General features: G+C 41.8%; 1 protein-coding gene across 1 annotated transcript in view; it reads left to right on the plus strand.

Annotated features, from left to right (window-relative positions):
• Positions 1–395: 395 nt before the first annotated feature.
• The window catches only part of A2M (alpha-2-macroglobulin), a gene marked incomplete at its 5' end in the record, with an annotated part of 182,584 nt that continues 160,804 nt past the window's right edge, over positions 396–22,175 (plus strand). The window contains one exon of the mRNA XM_082267710.1: positions 396–400. Coding sequence (XP_082123836.1) covers positions 396–400 — 5 coding nt within the window. The remainder of the gene's footprint in view (positions 401–22,175) is intronic.

The raw sequence follows: 22,175 nt of genomic DNA on the forward strand, positions 1-22,175 counted from the left end.
CTAATTCATCTCCTGATAAAACAGTCTAGGGGACAAGCTGCACATGCTCAGTTTGGTGTGTATTGCTAGAGAGTTTTGTTCTGTTGGAAGAGTGCATGTGATCTGCACAGGGCCAATCAGCACTGTCCAGACAGAGAGTCATGGGTCCTGCAGCCTCATTGCAAAGTCATTAGAGAATGAAAACTCCTCCTACAAGCTTTAACCAGACACTGATAGAAGTCACAAGACTGCTCTAACTGCTGATGAAAAAAAGGGATTTAGCGGTTTATAGTTACTAAAGCTATTGCATTTCCATGTACTATGGGAGACCAGATATAGTGAATGCAGGGTCCTGTATTTAGTAACACTTTAACTCTGAGCTAATTTTTATGGTTTCTATCCAATCAACATTAGACATGAGGTGAGAAGAGCAGTTGAACTCAGTTTAGATCATATTTTATATTTATAGGACAATCATAACTATGACTTTTCATTGCTTGCTTGCTGGTGTAGCACCCTACAGGTAGGTGCTAGGTAAATGCATAGTGGGCTTTGTCTGCCTAACAGCAGGGCCATGATTGCTTTTTGGTTCGAGTGTCCTGGCTTCCAGGTGTGTCTGCTGAGAGGGGAGTCTCCCCACTGGCTCTGTGAAAGGCTTCTTATAGGGCAGTGGAGGAAACCCAATCAGGGGCACATTCAGGCTTGTAACTACCCCAGAAGGCAGATTCTGCTGCAAAGGATTCTGGGAGTGGGTATAAGTCTGAGGGGCGTGCGTGACTCATGGTCTTTGGTGGGAAGCAGAGTCCCAGGAGGGAGAGTATGGCTGTCTCTCCTCCTGTCAGAGGAAGCGGATGTGTCGGGTGCTGCCTGAGAATTCAGAGATTGCTGAGTTGAGCTGAGAGGGATCCGGTGTCCCGAGAACCAACGGAGAGCGAGAGGGGTCCAGACCCAGGAAAGCCTACATAGGTTGTGAGTACTGAGGATTGCCCCTGGGGGTCTGCCTAGAGTCAGTGGGGACCACTCCGGAGAAGGTTCTAGGATCCAAGTATCAGCTAGCAGTAAAGGGGTGCCTGGTCAGAGGACCCTGAAGTGATATAGGGGAACCTGTAGTTTGGGCCCTGAAGAGTCAGAGCACAGTGTGTAGTGTATCAGTTAGGAGTTGCAGCCATACAGGAATCTACAGCAAGCTACCTCAAGCCAGGGATAGGCTGGAGGGAGCAGTCAGTGACTTTGCAGTGCAAGCAGTGTCAGACGTTCAATGTTCTACAGTCCTGGATCTTTTGGACTTAAGTCGGAGTTCCAGCACAGCTTTCAGAGATACAGTGTGTTCAAAGCTCCAGTAAGCGTTGGTTAGCGTTGGCTGGCGTCAAGACAGCGCTAATTTTAGCTATAAAGTCCCGGAATTGTACATAGTCGAGCCAAAGGAGTATCCCACTCATTCCCTTTCCCCGTCCCCTAAAACTACAATAAAACAACCAAACAAAGATGCCGGAGTTGTCAATGTGTCAGTTCTCACACCCAGGGCCGCAGCTCACATGGGCTGGAGAGGTAACCGGTAACAATGGCAGACCCACATCAGGCCACAGGCCTGGAAATATTGCTACACTAAGAATAAAGTAATATTTACAAATTATTTTAGTATCTCCATGATTGTGTAGTCTGATCCACAGTATGGACCAGACTGTCAGTGTTATTGCTGTCACCTGCACACTTTATCTGCCTCTCAAAGGCCACTAGAGAGTCGGAGGAGCTGCTGTGTGGGGAGAGGAGAGAGAAACAGAGGACGCAGGATGCTTTGCTGGGCTGTGCTGCAGCCAGAGGAGTCCCCTGCCCACCATCCAGCCTCAGAGAGCTCAAACACTACTGGGAACCTCCTGGAATTGTGGGGGGATGTAGTCCCCAAAGACAGCTCTTTACCAAGCCATGGACTAGATGGGACTACTAATCCCAGCAGGAGAGAGATAAGAAGAGGAAAAGAAGAGAGAAGCCCTGGTCTCATGGGGGCAGTGGCCATCTGAGTGGGCTGCTGTATTACATAGCTACCAACTGTCCCTGATTTTGAGGGGCTGTCCCTGACTTAGAACTTAGAAGTCCCTCCATCCCTCTTTCCTCCTCACTTGTCCCTCATTTCGGTCTGATTTATATAGTTGTACTTGAATATAAAATGCACATTTTATCTTTCAAAAATTGTTTCTCAGCACTAAACCTTTCATCCAATTTCTAAGTTTCTGCATTTGTAAATTTCAAAAGCCAGTATAAAGGAATAGTAGTGGTAAAAGCAAGCACTTGGGGGTGTAACTAATCATTTTTTTGTATATTTCTCTTTTAGGAGGGCATGACAGGGGGTGTGCCCTATGCCTATATATGTTTGCTAATAGGTGTTCCTCGTTCCCAGCTCAAAAAGTTGGCAAGTATGGTATTGCAGAGCTACCAGCTGGAGTGCTCACTGGGGTGTCGTAGATAGCAAAAGACTCTATTGCCTCATCTACCCAAAGGTCTCAGCTGTCCTGTCCTGAGCTGACCGGTCCACTGCAAGGTCTTGACATCATTGGTTCCGTGAGAGATTGTTCGTCAGTGCCAGGTCCTGAGTTGCAGTCAACATCACTGGTTCCCGGAGGCTAGAGAGTGGGAGAAGGTGAAATCATAGTTCATTTGGTAGTGAGAGGCAGAGAGAGGTGAGGGGCCATTGACCACAACTTACTGCCCAATTCATAAAGGTAATCGGAGCACTTTAATGCTGCTGGAACTTTGGTCCCCAATGATTACAAATACACTGGCCACAGGTTGGGGTTCGGAGAGACTGAAAGACCTTTAGTTCTCAGTACCAGCCCTTCGTTAGAAACTCCCTAGAGTTAGAGTTCATAGGCAGAGGCATTTGTTCCTCAAGTGGTGTTATACAAAATTGGTATTTGTTGTTCATGGTTATTGTCCTTTTGTTTATTGATTTATTTGGTGTGTTGCACAACTAAATATTCCTTCATCAGTCTTGGTGTGTTGGAAAGTGTCATGCTGCCTAGTGGGTGGAAAGTTGTGTACACACTATACGAAAATTGTACGAAAGTTCTTTGGATGAAAATTCTTACCCAAATTTCTTATAGTGTGTACGAGCCTTTAAGGTAATTTGTGTTTACCAGGTAACAAGTGACCCTTTAACCACTTAAGCCCTGGAAGATTTTACCCCCTTCCTGCCTAGGTCAGTTTTCAGCCTTCAGCACTGTCGCACTTTAAATGACAATTGCACGGCCATGCAACACTGTACCCATATAAAATTAAAATTTTTTTTTTTTTTACACAAATAGCGCTTTCTTCTGGTGCTATCGAATCACCACTGTGTTTTTTACTTTTTGCTAAATAAATGAAAAAAAGACTGGAAATTTTGAAAAAAATAAAAAAACACAGTTTTCTTAGTTTATGTTATAAAATTTTGCGAATAATCTTTCTTCATGAATTTAGGCCAAAATTTATTCTGCTATATTTTTTGGGTGTATATTATTTACTCTGTATTAAAGAGTCCACAAACTATGGGATATATCTGAAAATCGATCAATGACACCCTATCTCGTTTCTTGAGGCCTGCAAGCACCAGGACAGTACAAATATCCCCCATATAATCCCTTTTTGGAACATAGAAAGCCCAAGGTATTTAGTAAGAGGCATAGCAAACTCTTTGAAGTTGTATTTTTTTTGTCACAATTTTTTGGAAAATTAAGAAATTAAAAAAAAACTAATTTAAATAATTTTTTTTTTTTTTTCACATAAGCTGTACAGCGTTATCATATAACAGGCGTGGCAGTGATCGGGGACACTGACTGACTTCGGTATGTAAAAAAAATAAAAATATTATAATTTTGTATTACAATTCTTTTTTTTTTATTAAACACTGTGATCAGAGCAATACATTGCTACCATAGTAACACTGTACTACTCTGGGAAAGTGAATTCATTTTTTATTTATTTTTTTTACACATTTTTACTGAATGAAACTGATTAATTCAGAGTGTTTTGTTGTGCTTGGCTGTGATTAGACACGGCTAATCACATGGTACTGATGGGCTATGATTGGCCAATCACAGCTAGCAACACAATTGCATACAATGAATGGCATGAAAGGAAGGCATCCATTGTTTACAATTGTCATGTGGCCTGCTGTGATTGGTCACAGCGATCACACGATGTTGGTACACTGATTAGTCAGGCGGCCGCTTTCAAGGAGCGATCTGTGAGGATGTCATATGACGTCCACCTAGATTAACGAAAGTCCCACTCAGCCATCATTTTGCTATAGGAACTGGTTAAGGAGCAGACTATTTTTCTACATACGCTCTTCCAGCGGAGGCTACAATCAGTTGTGCCAATGCACAGGGCTGCTGATAGAAATCATGAGGCTCTGTACAGCCTACCTGATGGGACCCCCTTCAACCCTCAACCCCACCCTGGCCCCACCCCTGACCCCTCCCAAGACCCCATCTTGAAACAACAATTGCATGTAAAAATCGGACAGGCAGGTTGTACCTAAGTTGACATATTACTTAGGTACAATCAGCCTACCTTAGTCGGTCCCTGCTAACCTGGGCAAGATTGTAATCATCTATGGCTGGTTTAACTGACACTGACATCAATAGTGACACCAAAACAGTGATCAGCTAAGTTACTGTATAGTGTACACTATATTAATGGCACTGGCTGGGTTAACATCAAGGGGCAATGAAGGGGTCAACTGTGTGCCTAACAAGTGTCATGTGTGTAACATGTGCTGCTTTTACTAACAAATCTGACTTTGCAGGAAGAAGAAATAGCCAGATTGCTGTTTTGTGTACGGAGCCCTGTGTTTGTAAACACAGGACTTTGTGCTGTGATTGGCTACAGCTGATCAGCAAGTATCGGCCATAAATCTTTGGCCAGGACCTGCTGACAAAATCCGGCGGTAGTCAATTGACAGAGTGGGTTAGCAGCAGGCACACGCATGTGCGTCCCTAGCCTGGAACAGGCTGGATGACATACACGTATGTCATCCAGCCTGCCTGTACTACCCTTCTACAAAAAATGTACTGAGGGCGTGCGGCAAGCTGTTAAAGGGAAAATGTTAGGGTTGGGTTCACACGACAGGTCTGGAGCTGATCTGACCCTCCATTCACTACTATAGAGCGATGAATCTAAATGGAATCAGATTGGAGGACAGTTGGGTGTAAACAGACAGCCAGTTTGTTTACACCAGCCAGCCTTAGAGCATACTGGGCTGTGTCTGTGTCCGCTCTAGATTAAATCTGAGTGGACACGGACCTGTCATCTTCCCACTTCGCTCAGTGGGGGATCAGCGGACAGATCCCCCACTGAACAAGCGGATTCTGCTCCTTGTGAAAGAAGCCTTGATAACATACAGCAACACCGGCAGGTTACGATTATCAGCATTATGATAACACACAGGCAGCAGTCAGCAGGTTCTATGTCACAGTGTGCTGACCTTACCTTATTAACTTATGACCAATCAGCACCCTACAGCCTACAGAGTGACATTATAGTGTAGTATCCTCCTAAGTAGGTGCTAGGAAAAAGCATATATTTGCTTCTTCTGCTTATCAGGGGAGCCTGATCTGTTAGTTTGCCTGTCACATGTTTCCAGGTGTGATTCACTGGGTCTGAGGGAGTGTCCCCACTGTATCCAATAAGGGAGATTGTTGTACAGTGGAGGAAACCTAACCAGTGACACATCATGTTTTATGGCAGTCCCAGTGGGAGGGCATTCCTGCAATGCATCCTGGGATTGACCATAAATATGGAGGGGACATGTGACAGGGCGTCTTTGGCGGGAAGCAGAGTACCAGGAGGAGGAGGACGGCTGTCTCTCCTCCTGCAGTGTGTGAGGAAGGTGGTTCAGGCGGTCGGCCTAGTGAACCGGGTGTGGAGCTGATCTGCAGAGGATCCAGAGTGCTGACAGTGGAGTTGCTGGCAGAATCTCTTGGGAAAAACAGTGACTGTGAGTACCAGGAGGTTTGCCTAAGGGTCTGACGAGGAAGGGGGAACCACTCCAGAGAAGTCAGGGGGATCAAGGAGCTAGCTCTCACAGGAAGTGTAACAGTAAAGGGGGTGCCGTGTAGTTCACCCTGAAGAATAGGAACAAAGGGGGTGCCAGGAAGGGCCCTGAAGATTGTTCTGCAGTACAGTTCCTGTTTACCTCAGACAGTTCATTTCTTACTACTTCACTGCTACTGACAAGGTGAAGCAGCGGCCTTGCCGCACTCAACATTATTCAGTCGTCCTAGCTAATTGTGCATAGTTCATTTAAGTTGGAGTATCCAACTCATTCCCTTCTCCCATCCAAGTTCTCAATAAAAACACAAAAACCAAAGCTCCTAGACTGTTTCCTGACTGAGCCAAAATCACTTGGAAAATGTTGAACTGTCGTGCTGTTGCTAATGGTAACCCAGGGGAACCCGTAACCAGCAGCTCCCAAGGGAGTAGTGCTACAATAGTAATGTACAGTGCAGTAAATCTTTCACCCATCCCCCGACATCCCTGTGCTGCAGCAGCCATGATGAATTCCGGAGGAGGCAGTCAGCTGCCTGCCTCTCGCTCTCCATCTCTTTCTGCCTGAGAGTCCGACTACTGAGTGGGGAGCTGAGTGAAGGAAGATCAGTCTGCCAGGAAATGAAAGCAGTTGGGACTTTAAGCAGCCGGGACATATAGAGCATGGCATGCACTGCGCATGCGCCCAAAAATGAAAACAAACAGTCTCTCCACTCTCACAAACACAGATCACCAGAGAGGGGCCCAGAAAATAGTAATATTAATCCCCCCTAAACTAGAGGTAGCGGCTAAGCGGGGGTGTAATTTAGAAAGCCTGTTTTTTCAAACTTCTGCACTGACTGTTTGTGAGGCTGCCCGGGCCCCCCCCCCCCTTCAGAGCTGGGTACGCCGGGCCCGGTACAACAGGCCCAAATGTACTGGTTTATCAGCGGCCCTGCTAATGCATATTCCACAGGCATGTTCTACTGTTTCTAAAAAATATATATATAAAATATATATATAAACAAATCAGCGCTAAAAATACACAGCAAATGATATATATCATGCATCAAATAATACAATTATGTTCATAAAAATCAATTAATAATAAGTAAATCTTAATTACATCATACAATGTCCATAGTGCACAAGAATGTGTCAAATCCCCAAAAAAAGTTTTTCCAGTGAAAAAAACACTGCAATATAAAAATACAATTGTACAAACCCGATTCCAAAAAAGTTGAGACACTGTACAAATTGTGAATAAAAACTGAATGCAATGATGTGGAAGTTTCAAATTTCAATATTTTATTCAGAATACAACATAGATAACATATCAAATGTTTAAACTGAGAAAATGTATAATTTTAAGGGAAAAATAAGTTGATTTTAAATTTCATGGCATCAACACATCTCAAAAAAGTTGGGACAAAGCCATGTATACCACTGTGTGGCCTCCCCTCTTCTTTTTATAACAGTCTGCAAACGTCTGGGGACTGTGGAGACAAGTTTCTGAAGTTTAGGAATAGGAATGTTGTCCCATTCTTGTCTAATACAGGCTTCTAGTTGCTCAACTGTCTTAGGTCTTTGTCGCATTTTCCTCTTTATGATGCGCCAAATGTTTTCTATGGGTGAAAGATCTGGACTGCAGGCTGGCCATTTCAGTACCCGGATCCTCCTTCTGCGCAGCCATGATGTTGTAATTGATGCAGTATGTGGTCTGGCATTGTCATGTTGGAAAATGCAAGGTCTTCCCTGAAAGAGACTCTGGATGGGAGCATATGTTGTTCTAGAACTTGGATATATCTTTCAGCATTGATGGTGCCTTTCCAGATGTGTAAGCTGCCCATGCCACACACACTCATGCAACCCCATACCATCAGAGATGCAGGCTTCTGAACTGAGCGCTGATAACAACTTGGGTTGTCCTTGTCCTCTTTAGTCCGGATGACATGGCGTCCCAGTTTTCCACAAAGAACTTCAAATTTTGATTCATCTGACCACAGAAAAGTTTTCCACTTTGCCACAGTCCATTTTAAATGAGCCTTGGCCCAGAGAAAACGCCTGTGCTTCTGGATCATGTTTAGATATGGCTTCTTTTTTGGCCTATCGAGTTGTAGACAGCAACGGCGAATGGCGCGGTGGATTGTATTCACCGACAATGTTTTCTGGAAGTATTCCGGAGCCCATGTTGTGATTTCCATTACAGTAGCATTCCTGTATGTGATGCAGTGCCATCTAAGGGCCCGAAGATCACGGGCATCCAATATGGTTTTTCAGCCTTGACCCTTACGCACAGAGATTGTTCCAGGTTCTCTGAATCTTTGGATGATATTGTGCACTGTAGATGATGATAACTCCAAACTCTTTCAAAATTTTCTCTGAGAAACTCCTTTCTGATATTGCTCCACTATTTTTTGCCGCAGCATTGGGGGAATTGGTGATCCTCTGCCCATCTTGACTTCTGAGAGACACTGCCACTCTGAGAGGCTCTTTTTATACCCAATCATGTTGCCAATTGACCCAATAAGTTGCAAATTGGTCCTCCAGCTGTTCCTTATATGTGCATTTAACTTTTTCGGCCTCTTATTGCTACCCGTCCCAACATTTTTGGAATGTGTAGCTCTCATGAAATCCAAAATGAGTCAATAATTGGCATGACATTTCAAAATGTCTCACTTTCAACATTTTATATGTTATCTATATTATATTGTAAATAAAATATAAGATTATGAGATTTGTAAATTAGTCCATTCCTTTTTTACTCGCAATTTGTACAGTTTCCCAACTTTTTTGGATTTGGGTTTGTATATAAAAGTCACAAATATCTACTGTCCAATCTAAAGTGAGAAAATTCAAGGCATAAATGGGTGGGTGTCTTCCGTGGAATAGGTGGGGGGAGATCCCAGAAAGCCAGCAATTTTGATTTTTATATTGCAGTGTTTTTTCACTGGAAAAAACTTTTTTTGGGGATTTGACAGATTCTTGTGCACTATGGACACTATATGATATAATTAAGATTTGCTTATTATTAATTGATTTTTATGCACATAATTGAATCATTTGATTCATGATATATATCATATGCTGTGTATTTTTAGCACTGATTTGTTTATATATATATATATATATATATATATATATATATATATATATATATATATATATATATATATTTTTTTTTTTTTTTAGATTCTATTGTATGTGGTGACACTGCAAAAATTGGCTGCTATTAAGTTCTCTTGCACAGTCTTTTCACTTGTATTCACTCTCTTATTGGTTAGCACATTGTTTTATTATTTTTACTTTCCTTTTAATGTTCTACTGTTGTCACCATCAGGAAGCCCATCATGGTAAATTTCATACAGTAATCACTGGAGTGCATGTATTTAAACAAGGAAGGGTGGTAAAAAGGCTGCAGGAGATACGCATCAATGAGACTCAACAAAGGGTGACAAAAATGTTATTATGTTAGAATTTACAGTACATGTACTTCAAAGGGAACCTGTCATATAAAACACTATTGGCATTATTGAAGGACAGGCAAAAATCCTAATTAATTTGAATATCCAGTGAGTGGGACATTTGCCCATGCAAAAATAGAAGGGTTGGTAGCAATTTTTATCTTATAAGTCTATGGATGTCATTAAACCACTTTGACATAATAATCAAAATAAAGCCATACCTCCCAACTGTCTCGAGATAGGAATGAGGGACACCCATTAGCAAAAGTATGTAGGCATAGGACACACCCACTGCCACACCCCCCTTAAAGGAAAATTGTGCAAAAAAATTATTGGTTAAACCTACAAGTGATTGTTTATACCAGTACTAATCCTTTATATTGGCTTTTGGAATTTACAAATGCATTTAAAATTTGGATGAAAGGTTTAGCACTGGGAAACACTTTTTGATAGAGAAGTAGTACATTTAATATAACTATATAGATCAGACCAAAATGACGGACAAATGAGGAAAGAGCGACAATGTTCCAAATGAGGGACAGTTCCTTAAAATCAGGGACAGTTGGGCTATGATAAAGCAATTAAGTTATATTGGCCCCTTCACATCATGAGTAAAAATCATGGTGGGTACAGCTATGCCCTTGTTGATGATCAGAGATTATCTGATCTCCCATAGGGACCAACGAAGATGATGGACAACCTTAAACTTGCCATACACACAAAGACTTGGCCACTCAATCTGGGACCAACCTTTCAGCTGCCCAATATTAAACCAAGGTGGCCATATACTGTACATATGGCCAGAACCAAAAACACACAGTTGTCCTGTAAAGTGGTCCCAGGGAGTTTTTTTTACTAGTGTACATGCCAGTGTATTTTAGATGATTTCCTGCATCTGTCTTGAATAGAATTGCTGTGGGAATCAATTTCTACATGTGATCATTGGCAGCAGGTTCACGAGACAAGCATATGCCATTGTTTGGATGCAAAGAGATACATAGAAAGGAAACAAAGACACGTTGTGCAGTTGTGTGAGGTTGGCTCAGGGCTGGTGCTACCGCTAGGCAAACTAGGCAGCCGCCTGGGGCACAGCCATGGCCAATGCCTTACCTACTCTCTACTGGGAGGAGAGGGCACCTGGAGCTTGTCAGTGCACCTCGTCTTCTACCTGGCTGTCTAGCACCGGCCCTGTCTGTGGTGGTGTGGCACCAATCAGTTGGCTGTACTAGCAAGGTTTCATTCACTCTAGTGAGTCTTCTGTAAAGTTGACTTATCCTGATCACCATTGAAACCCCTAAGATGTTGGAGCGGACTGAGAATTGTTGGGTTTACTTTTCTGAAACCAGAAGTGTGCGAAAAGTGTTTGAGCACGAGAAAAGGTTTTTCTCTGTAGAGTGTGAAAAATTAGAACTTTCATTGCAGGAAGAGGAACCCGTGAGCATCCAGAGTCCCTGACTGTTATCCTGCTGAGGATTATTATCCTTCTAAGATCTCTTAAATGGATTAGCCCTAAGGACCCACTAATCCCCACTACCATATAAATCACTCTGATCACAAAGGCTTGATATAAGTTAATTTACAAACCAACCTAGCAACCCCTAAATCTGGGTACACACTATGAGAAAATCAAAAGAAAAATTCCATATGAGGCACAATCATTCGATGTTCCTATAGTGTGTACACAACTTTTGACATCAGATTCAGACTTTCTAAACAAAAATTTCTGAAGGAACAAACTCCAAAATTTTTCTTGTATGGGAACAGAATGAACGTTTTTTGTATGTTGTGTTTTTTGTTCCTACGGTTTTAATACAAGAAAAATCAGATACGAAAGACTGCACGTGATCATAAACAATAAACGAGAAAAAAAAGCCTTTTTTCGTATTATTTTGCCATTATCAGTTCCAACTTGCTGTGAAATATCGGGGAAAGCCAGATTCATTTGCCCGATATTCTTATAGTGTGTACCCACCTTTACTCCCTAGAGGCTATTATGGACTCCCAGAGGGCAGGTAGGCAAGCATTTCACCTCAGAGTTGAATCCTTTACAATTTGTGGGGTTGAAGAAACTGGATGCCAGTCACTTTTGGAAGTTTAATAGAGTTTGTAATAGGCGGTAAACTCACAGAGAGAGGTTAGCACACAATACCCAAAATGACCAAAATTATTAGCATTATTATACAGGATTTATAGTGTCAACAGTTTGCACCATGCTTTCCAATATAAAGAGGGACAAAACAGCAACCATTAAAATTCAATACAAGAGGGTTAAGAGGGCCTTGCTCCTGGGAACTTACAATCTAATAGGGAGGGCCTGGGGGAACAAAATGCAGACTCCATTGTACAACTCACAATCAATACAGAAAAAGGACTTTAAAGTCAGACCGAAACTCTGTACTGTTCAGACTGTAGAGGAGCTTCAGTGCAACACACATACCACTTGGATGAACCACCAGAGGGTCTTTTACAGCTCTCCTGGACTCTCTTCAGCAGTAAAGTCTTCACCCCTGGTCAGACCTGGGACAAGGGGTGGGCAGGAGGGACGGCTGCCTGGGCGCAATAGTTTATTGCAGGGATGGGGCACCCTGAACCTAACCCTAAGGGATGGTGGGGGGGGCACAGTTTGGCATCTTTGGATGGCCTTGTCCCGGCACTGCCCCTGGTACTCCAATCCATGGTAATCCCCTTCCTTTTCCATGGATGTACCCTCCTTCAGGATAGCTGGAAGCTTCAGCCCCAGGCTTGGACCTCTCTCTATATAGCACACCCTCCCCAGACAAAAGGCCTCAGAGAACAATAACCTCAGCAGCACACCCTCCCCAGGCAAACCAGGGGAGGCAAGAGAACTTCCGGTAGGTTTCCTCCAAATATTTACACCCTTTCCAGCATGCAACACTAGCAATAAACCTTCTAGTGGTTAGCCAAGGGGATAAAATATTTATTACAGTCTCCTACACTATTGCCAGGGACACTCCACAGCAGCCAGCAGAAGCAAACAATAGCAAAAACTCAGGAGAGAAAGCTGAATTGTCAGGCTTAGGCTGGCTACAGCCTGGCAGACTACATTAGGCTCATGCACACTGCATCTCAAAGAAGCTGCTCCTACAGGCTTTTGAGCTTTATTTTTGAGCGATCATTTTTTTCTGCCTGGAAACTCCCCTCCACGATAGTCAATGTGTCTATGCACACTATGGCTTTTTCAAGAGTTTACAGGCTTAGGCTCTTACAGGCAGAAAAAAAACCCCACCAAATTTGTGTTTTTGAAAGAAACTTTCGAGCACAAAAAAAAAAGCGCAAAAAAGCACAAAAGAGCATGAAAAGCTCAAAAAGCTTGCAAAAACGCATAAAACATAAATAGGAAAAATTAGCTAAGGGAAGGGTTTGTGAAAAAAAGGATTATGCTCAAAAAAGCTCAAAGAAGCTTAATAAAAACATGCAAAAGAGCACAAAAAAGCACAAGCTTCATAGGGCCCTTAGGAAACATGCATATTGCAGCTCAAAAAAAAAAACTGCTTTTACAGGCATTTGAGCTCTTATTTCAGCTTGAAGAAGCTTGTATGTTTTTTTAGGCTCTTTTACACGTTTTTATTGAAAGTCTTTGAGCATAAGCATTTGGTTTTTTTTTTACAAATCCTCCTCTCAGCTAATTTGTTTCTATTTTTTTGTTTTGTTGAGTTTGGTGGTGGTGGGGGGGGGGGGGGGGGGATTCTGCCTGTAAGAGCATATGCCTGCAAACTCCTGAAAAAAACCCATAGTGTGCATGGACACATAGAGGAGAGTTTCCAGGCAGAAAAAAAATGAGAGCTCAAAAAAGCTTGAAAGCCTATAGGAGCAGCTTCTTTGAGCTTCTTTGAGCTGCAGTGTACAGGAGCTCTTTGAGAGAGTCACTGACTACACTCATACACTTTTGCACTCACCAGGTACATTGGACCAACATTACTGCATGTGAAAGAATTTAAGGAAAGACCTTCTGGCCACCTGATCACAACAGGTTGTATGACTTTGGACACCACTAACTCAGGATAAGCCCAAAATTTTCCCATTGGCACAGGTGGAGTTCTGGTGTTTTTTGTTTTTTCTATTAATCCTAGATCTTCTTAGGTGTAATACCCTCTCCTACCATTGAGCAAGGATCCAACACAGTGTCTGAGTGGAATTAACCTCTCCATAGTCACAAATGTGAAAGAAGCAAAATGCTGACATATTATATAACTGTTTTATTTAAAAGGTTAAAATCATAAATAATAGTTGTATCTCATCTCGATTACTGCAACTCCATTCTCATTGGGTTACCTTTAAAAAGACTATCCCCCCTTCAGTCCATCATGAACGCTGCTGCCAGGCTCATCCACCTTGCAAACCGCTCTGTGTCTGCTACCCCTCTTTGCCAATCCCTCCATTGGCTGCCACTCAACCAACAAATTAAATTCAAGCTACTAACCATAACCTACAAAGCCATCCATAACTTGGCGCCCAGCTACATCACTAATCTGGTCTCAAAATACCGACCAACTCATTCTCTTTGTTCCTCCCAGGACCTCCTGCTCTCTAGCTTCCTTATAACCACTTCCTATGCTCTCCTCCGTGACTTCTCCCGAGCTTCTCCCATCCTCTGGAATGCTCTACCCCCATCTGTTCGACTATCTCCAACTTTGACTACTTTCAGACGATCCCTGAAAACACATCTCTTCAGAGAAACCTATCTGGCAACCACCTAACAACTGTGCTCTTATTTTCTCCATCAGCCCATCCCCCACAGTTATCACCTCTTGTATCTCTTGACCGTCCCTCTTAGATTGTAAGCAGGGTCCTCTGATTCCTTCTGTATTGAAGTGTATTGTATTTGTACTGTCTACCCTCAAGTTGTAAAGCGCTGCGTAAACTGTCGGCGCTATATAAATACTATATTATAATAATAATAATAAATAACATGAATAAAATTACCGCAACATGCCTATTGAAACTGATCACCACTACTAGGTTATGGTGCTCTGAACCAAAGGGGGAGACACAGAGAGATGCTAAATCTACAAGGACCACTTGAAAGTTGTTTACTACTGCTTCTGTGGAGTATTCAATCTACTGGCCTGGACGTTAGGTTCCATTTAGAGTTGTGAAATAAAACAATTATCAACCAATCCGAAAGCATGTGTTTATGTAGGCGTATGCCTTAGGCCTCCATCTGCACCTGGTATCTAAGGACATTTGGCTTATGTATTATTACATTTCCACAGTATTGTTGTTTTCTTAAACACATGTGGTTGCACAATGGCCACCAATGTACACAGACTGATGTAGTCATTATTCAGCAAAATGTTCCATTCCACCCAAGAAATGGTTAAGCAAATAACAATAAAAAGAGGAAATCTATGTGTTGCAGTGTGCAAATGTATCTGCATTGTAATCAGCCAGTGGGTGGAGATATCTGTGCAACTGGCTATTATGGCATGCATGGAAATAAGAAGACCAGCTTTGTCACAGTTGGTTAGCCCTCATCCCCTATAACAGTGATGGCGAACCTTGGCACCCCAGATGTTTTGGAACTACATTTCCCATGATGCTCAGCTACACTGCAGAGTGTTTGAGCATCTTGGGAAATGTAGTTCCAAAACATCTGGGGTGCCAAGGTTTGCCATAACTGCCCTATAAGAACAAAAGAACAGCCAATAACCTGATGAGATCTGAAGGACAGTTAAGGCAGAGTGTAATAAATAAGCCATTCAGTTTCTTGAGAAAAAGTGGAGAGACTCCAAGCATGGTAAACTGGAGTGTTTATGGGGGTAACATCTATCTTCTCCAAGTGAATGTCTGTTTCAGTTAACAAGACAGGCTCTGGAACAAAGAACAAGTAAAGGCTAGTACACACTATATGAAAAATCGGGCGAACATTTTCGTCCCAAAAATTTTCGTACGATTTTCGTATAGTGTGTACAGAACTTTCTACAGCCGATTCAGAATTTTCTTACGAAAATTCTCGAAGGGACAAACTCCAAAATGTTTCTTGTACAGGAAAAAACAAATGATTTTAGTTTAATGTGTACCGTTTTCGTACGATTTTTGTACAAGAAAAATCAGAAAAGAAAGACTGCGCATGATCAGAAACAATAAACAACAAAAAAGCCTTTGTTGTACGAGAATTTTCGTAAGAAAATTCTTTCATCGGTTCCAATTTGCTGTGAAACAACAAGGAAAATCGAACAAGCGTTCGCCCGTGAACCCCACTTTAGTCTGGATACACACTATACAACTTTTGTTGTTAGATTTACTTTAGATTTATCTTCAACTATGTAGTGCAAGGGCCTGCCTGCATACAAATTGAAAGTGTTTAGGTTTGGCCTCATATTATATGGTTGTGGTAAATCTACAGGAAAAATCTAAAGCAAATTGTATAGTGTGTATCCAGCTGAATGGAACCCTGCAGTGCTGATCAGACAACAGTGGAGTTATCTGCTAAATTGATTTTGCCCTCAGAATAATGTCATCACAGCAGAATTTCGGAATTTCTCTCACTGAACTGCTTCAGCAAAAATTGCATGGAAAATAAATAAATAAATAAATACATACATTTTTTCCCCTTTCTTATAAAAGTGTAGATTTTGGGGGGTGTATTTGAAGCACATGCGGGCCCCGGGTTACAAACATCTGACGTACAAACTATTCCTACTTACATACAGAGGGAGACAACAGGAAGTAAGAGGAAATCTCCCCCTAGGAAGGGAAATTCACTCCTCTAAGAGGTACCATGGGAAAAAGGTGTCTCCACTGAAGCTTTATCACCAATCCTTCTTTCCACAACAACCCAAAATGTTCAAAATCCAATTGTCATAGGGACAGAAAGTGAGATGAAATCTTCTGAAAAGGGGCACAGACAGCCCAAAAAAATGTTACAGGAGTGTTAACTCTTCCCTATGCTATCCAAAAAACCTTAAAAGTTATTTTTGTGGCTGGAGCTACACTTAAAAATGTACCTGTTCCGACTTACAAACAAATTCAACTTAAGAACAAACCTACAGACCCTATTTTGTTTGTAACCTGGGGACCGCCTGTAGTTTAATTTATTTAATTTAATAGTCTTTGTATTTGTGTTGTTTCTTTTTTTTTTTTTTTTTTTTTTGTGTATTTAATCATTATTTGTGTGCTTTTTTTCTCTCTATCTGTGAAATAAAAACATTTTCCTCTTCAAAGGATAAAGCACTACTTCAGGAAGACTGTGGTTGATACTTAGGCTAGATTTCTTGAGTTGTTCTCTTCTGGTAAACCATAAGGTAGGGGGAAGGAGAAGCCTCTGTTCCCTTTATGCCTTTCCTCACCCAATACACTCCACCGTTCTACAACTTTTTCTTATTCCTCTAGACCACATGTGTCAAGCACAAGGCCTGTGGGCCGAATATGCCTGCCAGGCCATTTCATGTTGCCCTTGCATCTCTCCTGCAGCTGTGGAACCCCCCTCATCTTCGCCCCATCTTGTCCCAGCAGTCAGAAGCAGAGAGGACAACGGAACTCCTCTACCAGATCCTGTTTTTTTTCATTCAACCGCTGTGAGGCACATCTCTGCCCCCCCCATCTCAGCAGTCGGCAGCAGAGAGGAGGACACAGCTCCCTCTACAGTTCCTGTGCCTACCTCATCTCCACATCCCCAAGTCTCAGCACTCAAAAGACTCTGGTAGCTGACTCCCGCTTTCCTCTGGTCCTCCTCCAGAAGGTGCACCTTCTGCTTCCCAGCTCCTTCCCCGCAGCAAAGTAAGGGGGGTTCACTGTGATGTAAGGGAGGATAGGGGACTCTTAACATCTGATGTAAGTAGGATGGGGTGCTCTGGACATCTAGTCTTATAGATACAACTGGCCCTTTGTGGGCAACCATAATGCTGATGCAGGCTGCAATGAAATTGAATTTGGCACCCCTGCTCTAGACCCTGTCATTCCCACTCTGGCCCCTTTCCTTACCTCTGATACCCCCCTTTTTTCTTTTCCTTATTCTTACTCCTTCCCTAGCCCACTCATTTTCCACCAACCCTTCACCCCCTTAACCTTTTCCATCAACCCACCACACCTTCTCCAAACCCGATACTAAAACAATGAGTGATGTGATTATCCTCTCTTTTCAATATTTTTTATTGATTTTGACACAGAAAAAAGGTCACGTGGTGCGCATGAGGTCATAGTAAGAGAACATCGGATGATAAAACTTCACTATTGCGAAACAATAAAGGTTAAGGCATGAGAAAGCTGAATGGTCCTCCCCTCTTCTTTTTCTCACACAGTCATTGAAGTTCCATTCAGGACCTGGCATGCCTGCATACAAACCATAGGTCCCAGTTGTATTGCTGACCACCTCGTGCAGTAAGCAATAGATCTGAAAAGTGTAATATGTGTCTTGTTTGTATACTTATTATTTGATGTACTTTCAATGATTGTACATTTTTTGTGTTCCTTTAATTAAATAATTTATAATAATAGGCTAATGAGGGGTTGTCTTTTTGGCGCAAGAACAGATCCAGGCTAGTTGGGAAAAGCTTCACCCTTGGGAGCTATATAGTGCCCCATGCACCCATATAAAGTCTTTAAAACAAGCTTAATTTTGCCTTCCCTATCTACTCCAAGGCGTTTAGCCAAAATCACAAAAGTTAACTGAAACCTCCCTATTTTCACTAAAATTTCAGGGAAATGATCGGAGTCACACTTATAGCCTACCAGTTCTGAGGAGACCAAAAGACTGGCCTTTGTCTTGACGATGACCTTTGTCAAGGAACTTGCCCAAAGTATGGGCATGTTATCTGCAGGAAAGTGTAACATAATTATATAAAAGGCAGATTAGACGACCATTAATGAGGTGTGATGATACCAAAATAAGTGATTACGCTGTGGGTGTAATTGTGGTCTTTAGTATTAAAAAAGACTCAGATCAAAATCAGTCCATTTCATTTCTTTGTGACCTTAGACTTGATATAAACGAATATTTTATTGTTTTGTAACATTAATTTTATATCCAGCACAATAGTTTTTTTTCAAATGGATAAATCAAAATTTTGTCTGTTTAGAGCCATTGTTTAATTCTTATTGGCAAAGCTGTAAATAAGCTGAAAGCCTAGGCCTAGGTTCACACTTAATGCCGGTTTGAAACTGAACTCGCACGATTTCAAACCGGCATTTCTGTCCGATTTTGGGGGGCGATTTGAGAGACACCTGTGCGGGTTCATGCACAGATGTCTATTGAAATCGCCCCCAAAGTCGTCAAAAGTAGTGCAGGAAGTACTTTTGGGAATCGGTGTGGTGCCGCAAAGTCGGATTCGCACCGATTCAGACAGTGCCGTTGCCGGCAATAGGCTCAGATTTGACATGACAAATTTAACAAATCCGCCCGATGTGAACGGGGGCTAAAGGAGAAGTACAGCCAAAGCTCCTTTGGCTGTACATCCCCTGTGGATTACAGGAGTGCATTTTCTTCTGCACTCCTGTGACCCATTTTTAGCAAATAGCGGTCTGAAGCCTGCTGTTGGCTGATGTCACAAAGCCGGTCTGGGCTCGGGAAAGATCACGCCCACATGCCTGGAGCCTGAGCTGGCCGCTCCCACCCCCTCCACAGCCCAGCACTCCAGTGAACGTGGGGTGGTGGGGGGGGGGGGGCAGAGCACAGAGTCGGTGACTGACAGTCAGCAGTTCTCTGCACAGGTAGCTCTGAGAACCGAGTGATCGGTGGTGTTTGATCACTTGGTTCTCAGTCTTAGAGCCGGTGGGAGACGTATGCAGCATCGGACTGATTCTGTATTCACCTAGGTAACTAGTACGATTCCATAAAAAAACATTCCCTTACTTCTCTTTCAATCAGGAAAAGAAATCCAAAAGCAGATGTTATACTGTGCATTTTTAATCTTCCAATACATAAATTTAGGAATTTAGGTTTAGTACTTAGTAGTACTAACTATTTTAGCAGTCTTGGCTGGTAGTCTTCCAGTATATGGACATTTTTAAGTGTATTGTACATTGTTTTTTGACTTATGTATGTATACTCAAAATCTTTTTTTTTTCTTCAGTTTTAGATTAGAGAAGAAAAGGGTTAAAGTTATTCAGTTCATGTTTTGCTGTTTGCATTCCATTGGGGAGAGTTCTCTTCATTTTCTGCTTTAGGCTGGGTTCACATTGATGTGAATTGGAGGCGGGCAAACCAGCCTCCAATTTGCATGACAGGAGAGCGTTACCAGTTCTCAATGGAGCCGGTTCACACACCTCCGGGGCGGCCACAGCCTCAATTGCAGAAGGGTACTGTGCGTCATCTGGTCCGTTTCAGGTGCGAATTCAGACAAAAATTCGGACATAAATAAAGTAAGCAAAAATAAGCGCAACCAATTATTCACCCAGTGAAAAATTAAAAATAGTGTGCTAGTAATTTAACCACTTGCCGACCGCCCACAGTATATTTACTGCGGCAGTCAGCCCCTCCTGGGCAAAGAGATGTAGTATTACGTCGCTTGCCCAGGAGCCTGCAGGGGGCGAGCGTGCGCCGCCGGAGGCGCGCTCCCGCCCCGCTCGTTCATGGCCATTCCAGCGCGTGTGACTGGCGGCTCCGATGTCCGCCAGCCACTCGCGATTCTCCCACTGGAGAGAGAGAAAGGCAGGCGGCTGATGTAAACAAAGCCGCCTGTCATTCTCCCTGGTGTAACTGCAGAGATCATACGATGAGTCATACGCAGTCCCGCAAAAAAAATCGCAGATCGCCGCCATTACTAGTTAAAAATAAAAACAATAAAAATGACATAAACCTATCCCATAGTTAGTAAACGCAATAACTTTTGTGTAAACCAATCAAAATAGGCTTATTGCGATTTTTTTTTACTAAAAATATGTATCAGAAAACAAATTGGCCTAAAATATAAAAAAAGTTTGATTTTTAAATTTTTTTGGGGGAATTTCATATAAAAAAATGTGAAAAATATTGTTATTTTTTCAAAATTTACGCTCTTTTTTTGTTTATAGCGCAAAAAATAAAAAAATCGCACAGGTGATCAAATACCACCAAAAGAAAGCTCTGTTTGTGGGAAAAAAGGACGTCAATTTCATTTGGGTACAGCGTCGCACGACCGCGCAATTGTCCGTTAAAGTCACGCAGTGCCGAATCGCAAAATAGGCTCTGGTCTTTGAGCAGGAAAATCCTCCGGGGCTTAAGTGGTTAATGAATATATAAGCGGCCACTGTCACTAAGTATGTTTTCACCGCATACAGTATCTCTAGTATTATCAAAAACAGTGCTGCGCCACTTAAGTTTCAAAAAAATAAATAAATAGTTTGTGTATTCAGTAAAAATTCTAAAGTGCTACAATATAGTAAAAATAAATAGGACTAATTCATAAATGAATGTCAAAATTAATAACAGTAAAAAATCCATGTGCAAAAAAAGTATTCAAATGCAGTGAAAATGAGCAAATATACAGTATATCTCAATTAAAATATAGGTTCTTATAATATAAATGTCCCAATAAAGTGCAAAAATCGTGTGCAAATAATCCGTACAAACACTGCAATATATAGCAGTTTGATTTGCAGTGTTTGTACGGATTATTTGCACATGATTTTTGCACTTTATTGCGACTTTTATATTATAAAGGACCTATATTTCCATTGAGATATATATTTGCTCATTTTCACTACATTTGAATACTTTTTTGCACATTAATTTTTTATTTTTATTAATTTTGACATTCATTTATGAATTAGTCTTATTTATTTTTACTATATTGTAGCACTTTAAAAAATTCAAACATAATTAGCACCTGAAACAGTGAGCAGACACGCACGAGACCCCTGCGGCTGCAGCTAGTGTGAACCCAGCCTCAAAGATGCAACAGGAAGTTAAAAGAAGTTAAAAGAAAGCTCTACAAAGTAATAGGAATTTCCTTCCAAAGACTCATACACACTATAAGAAAATGGGGCGAACATTTTCGTCTGATGAACTTTCGTGCGATTTTCGTATAGTGTTTACACAACTTTCTGAAAACTGATTCTGACCTTCTGAATGAAAATTTCCGAAGGGATAAACTCCAAAATGTTTCTTGTATGGGAACAGAATGAATGACTTAGTTTAATGTGTACTGTTTTCGTACGAGAAAAAACAGTAACCAAAGACATGATCGGAAACAATAAACAACAAAAAAAGCCTTTGTTGTATGAGAAATTTCATACAAATTTTCCTTTATCGGTTGCTGTGAAACAACGAGGAACAATCGTTCACCCGCTTTTCTTATAGTGTGTACCCCACTTAAGACAAATACCTCCATCAGACAATTATAGAGGATAAATCCACCCAACAAGAACACAGACAATAAACACTTCAACAGGGATCCAATCCTGACCTACCAAAAAAAAAAAAACTCTAAAAATCGAAACTCCACCTGCAAAAGGTAAGAGATATACTCACCCATCCCACCATCCATATCACAAAGCTCCTTTGTTTTTACAAGTTATGCTGTCTGAATTTTCGACACCTCTGGGAGGCTTAAATGCCTGGACCCCTCTGTGAAATTGTGGTCAGAAAAAGGAACCCCAGAGCACAGCAGGGGACTATGCAATAGATACCCAGAAATGTGGCGGACGGTGACGATTTTTCATCCAGCGTAACCCATGAGAATTGCAAAGATCAGTGACACAAGCAGCAGGAGGGTGACTTAATCCTTTACTTTGCAGCTTGGGCTTTGATTTGTAGTCTTTAATAATCAATGTTATATAGTTCCCTGCTGT

Source organism: Pelophylax lessonae, assembly GCF_965119305.1.
Source record: "Pelophylax lessonae genome assembly, chromosome: 9".
In the NCBI taxonomy this organism is placed as follows: Eukaryota; Metazoa; Chordata; class Amphibia; order Anura; family Ranidae; genus Pelophylax; species Pelophylax lessonae.